The 12,377-nt window shown below is 41.4% G+C and overlaps 1 protein-coding gene across 2 annotated transcripts in view; it reads left to right on the top strand.

Moving 5' to 3' along the window:
* ELK3 (ETS transcription factor ELK3) overlaps nucleotides 1–12,155 on the top strand; it is a 17,432-nt gene extending 5,277 nt beyond the window's left edge. Inside the window, exons 2-4 of one of the 2 annotated variants that reach the window (XM_024127455.1) lie at nucleotides 4,338–4,463; nucleotides 5,285–5,407; nucleotides 11,230–12,155. In XM_024127455.1, the coding sequence (XP_023983223.1) occupies nucleotides 4,338–4,463; nucleotides 5,285–5,407; nucleotides 11,230–11,328 (348 nt within the window). In that variant the 3' untranslated portion in view covers nucleotides 11,329–12,155. The remainder of the gene's footprint in view (nucleotides 1–4,337; nucleotides 4,464–5,284; nucleotides 5,408–11,229) is intronic. The other variant, XM_024127456.1, reaches the window with a different exon arrangement.
* The last annotated feature ends 222 nt before the right edge of the window (nucleotides 12,156–12,377 follow it).

The following is a 12,377-nucleotide window of genomic DNA, read 5'->3' on the forward strand; positions in this document are numbered from 1 at the left end:
CGCGCAGGCTCGGCGGCCATGGCCCACGGGCCCAGCTGCTCCGCGGCATGTGGGATCTTCCCGGACCGGGGCACGAACCCGTGTCCCCTGCATCGGCAGGCGGACTCTCAACCACTGCGCCACCAGGGAAGCCCGCCCCGGGCTGTTTTATTAATAGCGGCTTTGGGTTAACACTAACTGAGTAGAGACAGCTTGCTGAGGACTGAAATGCTAAAACCTCCTTCCTGCATTTACTGATGGATGTGACAACCTTGAGCCCAGATCATAAGGCGAGAATTGGCAGTAAAATGGATGCGTGTGGTGAGGAGCCATTGGGTAGACTGCATCCCGGCTCAGCTCTGGAGTGGTTTCCAACCTTATTGTCTCTTTTGCCATGATCACAAAAGGAAGTAAGTTTGTTTTTTTTTCCCCTTCATCCCACTCCGTAACACTGCCCTAGCTCAGCCTGCAGCTTTCTCCATACTGGCCCTACAGAAGAGGGATGTCCTTTTAGGAGGTCTGTTCAGTGGAGGATGTCATTGGTAGACTTTTGGGTGACTTGACACCCCAGCTGAAGGTTCTTGCTTCTCCCAGCTCTGGATTGCCTGAGATGAGCAAAGTGTGATCGCGCCCTCCCTCTTTCCACCCTGGGACCCGTCTTTTCTGTAGATCCTTTGTGGATCTGCCGACTTCTCCCCAGTTCTACCCTTATTCTATTTCCCCCCCTAACTCTTACCATAGCTACCCTGGACCAATAGGGAATTCTCCTCTTTGTCCTCTTTTCCTTCAGATCAGCACATTCAGTGCTATACAAACTTCTGTGTGACACGACTTCTTTTTGGAAGTTCTTAAAACCATGTTTTTATTTGAATTCAGACAACTCTAGGAGTTTCCAGAGGTTCACTGTCAACCTTTTGAGGATTTTTTTAACCACAAAATGGCACTGTCATGGATTCTGTTGGCATCCATGGGAGATTAAGATTAGAGATGTTTGTTGCTACAACCTGCCCAACCATCGGCTAGGCACCTGGAGATACAGAGGTGAGCAAGACAGACACAGTTCCTGTTCTCATGAGCTTACAAGCTTGCTGTCCAATAGGTAAAGAATAAGGGCAATATATAACGTGGGGTGGTGTGAAATTATAGAGGGCCCTGGGAACTCACTGAGGAATTAGACCTGTTTTGATGGGAAATTAATAGCTGCTGAAGGTGTTAAGTCAAGGGAAACAAAAATTCCTGTTAGAATCTATCAACAAGTAATTATTTAGCATTTTTGGCAAATCACAGGAAGGACACCAAAAGTACAAGTGCCTATTTTTATGACCTTAGGACCTAGCCATGACAAGACATGCACACGGCAAGAGCCAAATACACAGTGCAGAGAAGTACCTTAGGAACAGAATGGGGAAAGAACATGTAGTTCGATTCAACAAACCCAGATTGAGCACCTATCATGTGTCCGGGCTTTGCTTGGAGCTGGGGGTACAAACGTGAATTAGATAGTCCCTGTTAGTTGGGAGGGAACTCGTAACTTACCTTAAGTTGGTTAATATAGTATCCCGGACACGGTACAAGTGGAATTCTTAGGTATAAAAGGAATACTAAGGAGGAAAGTATTAACTTTCTTGGGGATGGCGAAGGGTGCTGAAAAGGTGTTCGTGGAAGGGGTGATCACACTTGGGCAGGGTGTTAAAGGATCAGCAGCAATTTATCTGGCACATGGGGTGAAGAGGGCATTGTAGGCAGAGGAACACCTTGAGCCAAAGCATAAAGATGTGCACTAGCCTTGTGCATCAGGGCAGAACAAGTAGTTCAGTAAGAGGGGAGGATACATTCCAAAGGTAAAGGAAGTGGTGGAAGATGGAGCCTGAGTGACATAGTGAGAATTGTGTTTTAGAAACCATCCTGATGACGTGGATTAGGGAGGGGAGAGGCTGGAAGCAGTTAGGATATGACTGTAAAATTCCAGGTGAGGGCTTCCCTCGTGGCGCAGTGGTTGAGAGTCCGCCTGCCGATGCAGGGGACGCGGGTTCGTGCCCCGGTCCGGGAAGATCCCACATGCCGCGGAGCGGCTGGGCCCGTGAGCCAAGGTTGCTGAGCCTGCGCGTCCAGAGCCTGTGCTCCGCAACGGGAGAGGCCACAGCATTGAAAGGCCTGCGTACCGCAAAAAAAAAAACCAGGTGAAAGACAATGAGGACCTAAGGCTGTGACAGTGGCATGAGGCGAAAGGCGATGGCTCTGAGGGACACAGGGACTGCTACCAACAGGACTTGGTGATGGGTGTGGAGGTGCTAGGGGAGAGCCAGAAGTCGAGTATGAGTTTCACGGAAGGAAAGAAACTCATGGGGAAAGGTTACAGGTCCGGTTTGGCTGTGTTGAGTTTGAGGAGCCTGCAGGACATTCAGGAGGAAACACCCAGCTGCAGTTGGAGCTAAGGAGAGAGTTTGGGGATGGTCAAGGGATGGTTGGTTAATAACTGCAGAAGCAGATGCGATCACTTGTGCAACGGCTCTAGCCCAGGGGAGCGTGGGCTGAGTGGTCAGGACAGTTCTGGAATGAGTGCTGAAGAACAAGTAGGTTGGAATTGTGTGGTGCTCAGGACACTTCAACCAAAGCTGGGGAGGGGGGCGTGCGGGGAGGGGGGGCTTTCACATGAAACTAGGCTATGGGGGAACCTAGAATTGTGGCCAGGGAGGTTGTACTCTTTTTTTTCCCTGAAACTAAACACAGTGTCTTAAGGGGATTGATTCAGTGGCAGTGCTCAGAACAGATTGCAAGGGAGAGACCAGAGGCAGGTGGGCTGCTTTAGGTGGCAGTTGCCGAGTGCCACCTAAGTTGATAGGGTCTTGGATGCAGCAAGACTGGAAATGAGGGGGTAAATAGGAGAGTCAGTTCCAGGAACAGTCAGTTCACATGATACCAGAGATAACCCAGGCCAGGCTTTATAGGAATTTTCCCTAAAAGAGCAACCAACCAGTTTTTTTCTCTACGGCCACAGGATCTTCAGGCAGAACAGGGATGGGAGGGAGAGGAGTGAATGAAGTCATTTTACAGTATTTATTTGCATGTATTATAGGAGACATTTCGAATGTATTTAACATGAGAAACAGAAGGCTACTGTATTCTGATTATATCCTGTATCCCTTAGAAACAAATATGCAAAACATCTCAAATTCAGACATGGGTATGAATTTTAGACTATGAAAATATAGTATTTATTTGCATGTATTATAGGAGACATTTCGAATGTATTTAACATGAGAAACAGAAGGCTACTGTATTCTGATTATATCCTGTATCCCTTAGAAACAAATATGCAAAACATCTCAAATTCAGACATGGGTATGAATTTTAGACTATGAAAATATATTCTACACCTCATATGTTGCTCAGAGGATTAAAAAGAAATGGATATATATTTATGGCCACGGAGAAAGGTAGCTAGCTATGTTTTGTAGTTTAGCAGATTCACTGTCTCTTTAGAGCTGTGAGACTTTCACTGGTAGGTAAACTAGGAGGCCCTGAACACACTGGTTAGTAAATGTTAATGTGGCATATTGTGGCTGGGACCTGGCTTCAGAGTAACATGCAAATACTAGTTCTCAGATCACCTGAGCTGTGGACTTGACCGTAACATGACTGAGGAACCTTAAAGCACCAGCTGACTAGGTTGATTTGTCTGTTTCAGAACATTAAGTACTTTTCCATATACAGTTGAGGATTTCTCCCATGAATAGGTGAAATACAGTTCGTCAAGTACACTTTTAATTAATTACTGATACCAGTCCTGAACACTTATTGAGCATTTGCTCTAGGCACATATTAAGAGCTTTACATAGATCATTTATTCTTCCTAACAATCCTGTAATGTAGAAAACGTAGGCATTTTTCTCCCTGTCTCGCAGATTAGGAAACTGAGGCATAGAAAGGTTACCTAGCTAGTAAGTAGTGGTTCTGAGATTGGAACCCTGGCAGAGCCCATGCGGAACCGCTAAGCCTGAACCGTTAGGCCAGGTGGCCTGGCAAGTTTGTGAAATTGCCTTGAATTAGAACAAACGGGAAACTTATCCAAAACAAGTATTTATCCTAGTAACCTCATAGGTCATTCAATATGTAGAAAATGCTGTAGAACCAAAGACTCAAATAATTTGAGTCTTTTCAGCAGCTTGTCTGAGAACCTTTGGATGTTTGTCTCCTTTCCACTGAACAGAGCAGACCTTTCAACTTAGGTTTAAGCTAAATGTTCTGGATAATTAACGAAGCTGCTAAGGCCAATTCTAGGGAAAAAAGAACACTTTAGCATCTAGCATGATGCAATCTGAAATGCTGGCGCCCTTGCTGTCGTTCTTCTTACACAGAGCACCTTATTGACATCACAAAACCACCGAGGGGCTCCTCCTAGTCAGCAAAGGTACAAAACCACCCTGGCCAGGGCGTTTGGCTCCGCTGAGAATAAAAGCCATGCAGACTTGCCAGCTGGGGCGGTAAGTGTTGTTTCTTCTGCACTCTGGCTGGCTTGCAGGCCAGGACTCCTGCTGCGTGTATGCAAGCAAATGCAATCCTTGGAACTCTCCCAGGAAACCCAGAGTTCTGGCTTTATACCCAATCTGACAAGAAAGGATTTTTTTTCCCCCCTCCAAACCATTGCCAGGGAGATGAATTCTCATGAACTCCATATCCAGAGTGAAATCTGGAAAACCCAGTTCAGAGCTTTTGATGAAGCTGCTACAGGGTATTTTAGCAGCAGATCCTGAAGTATTAAAGGGCTGTTGATAGGGAAAGTGAAGATTGGGAGGCCCTCTAAAAAGTGTGTGTGTGTGTGTGTGTGTGTGTGTGTGTAGCCAAAGGAATGGAAAGTGAGGCGTGGGAGGCCCTTTAAAAAAATGTGTGTGTGTGTAGCCAAAGGAATGGATGTCCACTGTAGAAAAGTAAGAAAATATAGATAAGAAAAAATAAAGCCCTTTCATGGGATCTCATTTACTTGTACAACAAATCTTGTTTAATGCGTGAGGAGGAGCAAATTGAAGACCACCTGGACAAAAGTTGCTAGGAACCTGAGTTTTCTACTAGAATGGTTAAGGAAGGTAACGTTTCCATACTTTCTTCCTTTATAAAATTGCTCATACAGTTAGCATTGCAGGAAATTAAGCTGCACAGCCCTGCAGAAATAACAGAGTTGTCAGATTTTCCTAAAATGGTGAAGCTTGTTTCTTGGTTTGTGGCTAATGCCCCTGGCCAGACTACTGACCACAGCTGGCGTCCTGTGATACCTGTATCACAAACTGTGTATGTGCTTCTTTCCCAGACACCAAATGGACTGCTTCTGACCCCGAGCCCACTGCTCTCCAGCATACACTTCTGGAGCAGCCTTAGTCCAGTTGCTCCGCTGAGTCCTGCCCGGCTGCAAGGGCCAAACACGCTGTTCCAGGTGAGCATTTGGAAACAAACTTTTAAATGTGGAATTTCTAAGGGATGTGTTTCCCCAGTAAATCCTGCAAGGTAATATTTTCACTAAATGTAGGGCAGAACTCACTGTTTAAGCTTCCAAAAGGAATTCATGTTCACATGGCTGCAGAAGGCTGTCTTCAGAGGCACGTATTTTCACTGAGGTGGAGTTCTCATGTCAGATACCCATAAATAGAACAGTCAGTTCTTGAAGTGTTTTGGATATTTCACTGACTATGAAAACTGGAAACTTATTAAGGAAAAAAAATTTTTTAATTGTATTTTATAAAATCTCATAAAAGACTTTAAAATACTAATCTATTAGTCAATGTAGTGACATCACAAACTAAATTGAAATATAGTGAACAGCTTCTCCAAACTGTAATAGAAAAGTTACCTGCATGATTCTATGAATCAGAATCAAGTTCTTGTTCCAAAAAAAAAAAAAAAAAAAAAGCTTCCAGGTCATATTGGTTAAAAATGAATTAAGCCTCTGCTGTTTTAGCCTGTAAAACTCCCTGTACTAGGTAAGCACATTCATTAATCATTCCCACACTAGAATCCTGCAGTAGCATCACTTGCTATCGTGTGGAAATCAGTATTTCCTCTTGGAGACCCAAAGATTACTCACTGACCAAGATGTTACTGTTTGAATATGTGAATGTAGTATAGAAGGGATCCTAGGGACAGGAATGAAGCAAAACTGGATAAAGTACAAACCCCCTCTTGACCCGATTCTAGCCTGGTCTGTCTCATTCACCCTGCATCTCACGTCTGCCCCCGCCCCCCAACATGGCTTACCCCAAGTTAGTTGTAGTTCTTTTGCTTTCGTTGCATCTAGCGCTTGCCACTTTGTATTCGTCTGGCAGTCTCCCCACTGAACTGTGGGCCCTCAAGAGGCCATCTTGTTTGCTGTGGTGTGCGCCTGGCATCTAGCATATTTCTTGGTACACAGAACGATGTTCAGTAAGTATCACTGGCTGACTAAGGAATGGATGCCTTAGAATTCATCAAGAGATGTCTAAGAAAGTTAAGTGTTAAAAAGATCAGGCCTCCAGTGCTTTTCTGAGTTGTTCATTTTGCTCGTCAAGTTTAATATCTACCCCTGTGCCATGGGCTGTACATGCTGGTATTTAAGGTCTCATTGGGAGAAGGGTGGAGCTCAAGAGGTTTTGATTACTATCTTGCTTCTCTGGTTTCCTAATAGGGTTGAGGTAGGGTGTCATGATGTGACTATATCCCTGGAGTAATCAGGTTTCTCTTCCTGGCCCTTCTTCTCAGCACAAGAAATTGAGGATATGGTCATGCACAGCCCACGTGGTGATTCTTAGCCATTTTAACTCAGGCAAGGAAACAGAAACTAGAAATAGTGAGCAAAAACCAGCGAGCAAGTGCAGTATTAGGCCAGTTTTAGATTAGTAATCTTTTGGTGGGGGAACTAACAGACCTTATTTCCTGGAAGTCTCCAGATGGGAGCAGCAGAGTTCCAGAGTAGAGTGGAAAGGAGTTAGTTGTATGGTGCATACGTACAGTCAGCTCCATGGCGGTAGGGACTGTAATACTACTCTACTCTAATCCTAGAACCTAACACAGGGCCTCTCTAGGCTTCCCTAGACACTTGTGAATAATGAACGGACTCTTACTTCCCTCCTTACTGGGAATTCTGCCACCTGATTGGTGCAGGGCTTGGTGACCTCCAAAGGAAGCCATGGAGAACTATTGGTTGGGAGTTCTTTGAGATCTCTTGCCTTAGACGCTAAACCTTTTCCAGCCCGTTACTCCCAACAGGAGCAGTGGTTCATGTCCATAGTGATTCTACACATTAGTAGGCTATCAGGAGCTCTGGGAATTGGGAGATAGGCATATCCCTCCCCTTCAGTCACTACTGCAGACCAGTGGTTCTCAAAGTTAACGTGCAGCAGAATCAGCGGGAGGGTGTGTTAGAATGCAGGTTGCTGAGCCCCACGCCCACAGTTTCTGATTCAGAAGGTCTAGGATGGGATGCCTGATAAAAACGTTCTTTCATTCAAGTTCCTAGTGATGCTGCTGCTCCAGGAACCACACTTTGAGAACCACTGCGGACCAGTGGTTCCTAATTGACATTTAGAATTCTGCAGAAGAAATGCTGCATTTAAAGGCTACCTGCTCAGAATTTTGATTTCACAAACTGGACCTGTCCTCTCTCCTGGAACCATGCAAAACACAATTCCTGAAAAGGAAAGTGCAACCAGGTTTGGATGGCTGACAGGTCGCATGGCCTTGGGCCCTCTTTTTGGGATTGGGATCCATGAGACTAAGGAAAAACAATTATGTACCTTTTAAAGTATTATTACTCTTCCTATGATAAGAGCATTGAGCTGGTGAAAGCTGAAATTAGCAGTTTTGAAAATGGTAAACAACATGGTAAGAAAAAGAAGAAGAATTTGATTTTTAATAATTAGACATTTCAAATGATGGGTTTCAAAATTCAGATTACTATCAACAGTACCCCTTTTTAAACTAATGAAAATAAGTTTCTTTAAAAATAGCAAGCCTCTATCACATATGCTATGTGAACGTGTTAGAGGAGGAAACAAATTAGACTTGGCCTATAGTAAGTTTTAAATGATGCTGGCAGATTTCCTGCTATGATGATTAGAAAAGATCAGAATCCTTAGGGTAACAGTTGACAGAGCTGAGGGGTTTTGGCACAGAAGGTTCCCTGATATCACTATAGTAAGTGAGAGCAGATACTGAAAATTTTAAGGGAAGGAGAGTGAAGATACTATATTACCCTTTCTAGAAGAGGTATGCTTTGGAATCTAGACACGTTTTAGTGAAGAGAGAGATGCCAAAGACATTGTGCTAAATCTAAATATACAACCTTGATTTATAAATAGAGATGGGTTACAGTTGGACCGTTTAGCATTTTAAGCTTGTCTTTAGGATGTCTGTTCCACTTTTGAAACAGATTTTGATCAGATTTGGAATACACCTAGTCGGTACAGCTATATCTTGAAACAAGGTAATTTTCAATTGAGAATGTTTTCTGTAATTTTTAATTCAACACATCTAACCCAGCAAATATTTGCAGTGCTCTGAGGCAGGGACTGTAGGGATATACAATATGTGAATAATAGATGTGTGAAACACAGTGCTACAGGAACCCAATAGGAGTAGCTCTTTCCAGCTGGGGACTGGACAGAGGCTCCAAGGCAGAAGTGTCACCTGAGCTAGGAAGAAGGGACAGGATTTTGGCAAAGTATATTCTAAATGAATAGATCTGCATCATTTGGATATGAAAGTACATAGTCTGTTCTGGAAAGAACTGGGTGATAGGAGACTGGTTGGAAAAGCAGCTGTGGGATTTGAATAGTATTCCAAGGAGTTGTTAAGTGATAACCGGAAGGCTTTTTAAGCTGGAAATAGCATAACATCTCTATTTTAGAAAGACAGTGCTGATGTCACAGTGTGGAGAGGACAGAAGAGAAAGCAGAAAGCGTCAGGGGCAGGAAAACATGAGGAAATTGATACTATTCCAAATTCTGAGGGAAGAATCATCTTTTAGATAAGAACAGTGAAAACAGGAATATATTTAGAAGACATTCCAGAGGTAAAATTGAGAGGATGACTTAGTTGAGTGTAAGGAGTAAGTAGGTAGTGAAAATTAGGAAGAGGCAAGGATTACTAAGTGATTAAAAGACTGGGAATGCTACTGATAACAGCAGTTACCATTTTTTTGAGGGCTGCTGTATACCAGACATTGCTCTAAGCACACTTTTTCATGGCTTCTTATTTAATAGTCCCAAGAGTTCTATTTGAAAAGATAACCAATTTCACAAGAAAAAGAAAAGATAACTAAGGCCCAGAGATGTTGCTCAACTTACCCAAGATCACATGTTAATAAGTGGCAGAGCCCTGATTCATGTTTAGGGTCGAGCTCCTTACCACCACTCTTACTGACTTAAGAGTGAGTGGGGAAGAGAGGCATTGGTGGGGCTATCTAACTGACATGAGGAAATGTTTGTTGAGTCCAGTATAGGAGAAAGGAAGGCTGAGGACAAAAGTTGGGGAATGCTGTAATTTAAGAAAAGGGACTGTGTGTGGATGATCTGGGGGGGGGGGCAATAAAGAGGATTATGAAATATGTCAGAAGCTGAGGACAAAAGTTGGGGAATGCTGTAATTTAAGAAAAGGGACTGTGTGTGGATGATCTGGGGGGGGGGGGGGCAATAAAGAGGATTATGAAATATGTCAGAAAAGCCAGGCTAACCAGGAGAAACTATGACAACTGAGTATATAGAAATAAAGAGCACAGTACAGAAATCAGTAACAAAACCAAAAGCTGATTCTTTTAAAAACACCAATAAGATGGACAAAAACAGAGAAGATGTAAATAAACTCAAAGAATGAACATTCAAAATCTGCTCTTCTTCTAATGTTCACTCTTAATCAATGGGAATAGTGGTTAGGAGCACGCCTTAAATAAAAAGAGTATAAGCTAAATGCAAATAGATTTGATAACCCAGCTGAAATGGATAAAATTCTATGTAACATTAAAATTCCAAGTGTCAGGAAAGAAACAAAAACCTTGAATATAACCATTAAAGAAACTGAAATAGTAATTAAAGAGCACCATCCCCCAACCCCTGACAAAAATAAGTTGGGCAGTTTGGTACAGAAAGCACAGTATCTTTCAATCAGAGTTTAAACTTGGCTTCACTGCTTATAAGCTATGACCTTTAGCCAATCAGAACTTAACTGAAATCTGTTTTCTCATCCATAAAATGGGGATAACCGAACTTTTATAGGCTCTAGATATCAAATGAAATGACAACCACTGATAAACTGTAAGGGACGAGACACATAACAGTTACTGAAATAGTCTGAAAATTGCAAAAATACATTTACTTCTACAAATATTGTACTTCTAACACATGCCTGGATCTGTAGTTTGATACTGATGAAGTGAAGTTTAACATTTAGCTTATCTAGACTAAATACGAATTAAACTAGAAGACAGCCCAGGAGAGGAGCATTGTGACGCATATCATCCTAGACAATGAAAACCTAGTTTCCAACAGTTTTAAAAGGAGGTCTTTAATTATTTCATTAAAATTAAATGGGAGTATAGCTGCTGTATTTTAGACCTGAAAGGTATCAAATCATATACCTTTGTCCTATTTATCATCCTAGTTACCAACAAGACAGAAATTAACTTTAGTCTTTAAGTTTTGGCACTTATGGGTGATCGCTCTACTCAGTTTGATATTGTTTATCATTTTAATTAGAAAGAATACTTAAAAGATTTAGAAAATAATATCTTCTTTAAGGATAAGAACCTTCCTCATTTTTAACAGTTACCGAGAAGCATCACTGTAGTACTCTGGAAAACTGATAGCCAATTTCAAAATACAGTATGAGAAGTTACTGATTTACATGCAAGGAGTCAATTTCCTGGTTTTCAAAATTAATTTTTCTTAATATTTAAAGCAAATTATCATTCTGAGTAGATTGGAATCTTTTAGAAATAGTATTAGAACATACTTTAGCAACATATAAAGTACATATTTTTTTCTAGTAGCCTAGGCACATAAAATAATTAGGGACATTTTCTAAGCCTTAGCCTCTGTTTGCTGTATGTAACCTTGATTTCATTGTCATCTTCCAGTCACACATTCTGTAAAATTATTGGCAACTGACCTCTATCAATCACAGGGGTGATGAGACAACTGATCCACTATGGTCTGTCTAGGAATGTAAAGAACTCAGGTCTTCCCAACGGATTTGCAATAACTATTTTAAAAAATCTTTTGTCCACTACAGTTCCCTACACTGCTTAATGGCCACATGCCAGTGCCAATCCCCAGTCTGGACAGAGCTGCTTCTCCAGTACTGCTTTCTTCGAACTCTCAGAAATCCTGATGACATCTGGCCACAATTAAAGACTCATTAACTGATGAAACAAATTTGTCCCCATGGGCTAGTTTACCTGTGTCGTGAGAAGGACGTTGTGAAACCCGTCTGTTAATTTGGTTTGCACTTTTCATAACATGGATGGTCTAGATTTATGTTAGCATTTAAAAAACTTTTATATTCAAGTATATATGAAAATCTGTTTTGCATTAAGTGAATTTTAATGTTTTTGTTTTTATATCTTCTTAGCTCTTAAGTGTTGAACACTGTTGACAGTGAAGAACTTTTCTTAATGGTTTTCAATGTAACTAATAAGGATGTGAAGCTTTTTTCCTCTTTAATTCTGCATATGCTGAACTGTGCTTATATACACTATAACCAGCTGTGCCTTCCTTTTCATTTAGTTTAATGTAAATGATTTATATATTTTTTAGTATTAAGAGAAATTGTTTGAAAGACAAAAATTAGTATCAAACAGCTCTCTAGTAGAATTTCATTATTTTTCACAAGTAGGCAATATGAAAGCAGATTCATATTTTTCTTTTTTGCTTTCAACTGTATGAGAATTGCCTTAGAACCGCTTTTGAACTGAAATTCAGTGAATATAATGTCCAAGTAATGTTTTTATAAGAAAAAACTAAGCCATATTTAGACAAACTTTCATAAAAGAAAATATTCTAAAGTGCATTTTTTTGAGACATGAATGTTGAAAGGCTAGCTTCCTGTTTACAATCTTTTAGACTCCTTCCAAACAAAAACCTGAGATGGAAAAGCTATATAAAGTTCACTCTATCCGTGCCCCTGGAATATTTCCTAGTTTAGCACATTCTTGTTTAGCACATTCTTGTTTAAAAAAATTAACCTCGTTCTCCCAGTTTTCCAGAGAATCATACCTCTCTGATGCATTTACTGTATCATTATGTTAGGGTTTCTCTAAACCCCAGGAACTAAAATTAACATTTAAAAATCCTATGCTTTGGAAGAAGTTCACAGACTGGTGATGAATACAAATAACAAACAATTTTGTAACACCAGGTGTCTTCATGTGTATAGGTACA

The sequence above is a fragment of the Physeter macrocephalus genome, chromosome 6, assembly GCF_002837175.3.
Source record: "Physeter macrocephalus isolate SW-GA chromosome 6, ASM283717v5, whole genome shotgun sequence".
Classification (NCBI taxonomy): Eukaryota; Metazoa; Chordata; class Mammalia; order Artiodactyla; family Physeteridae; genus Physeter; species Physeter macrocephalus.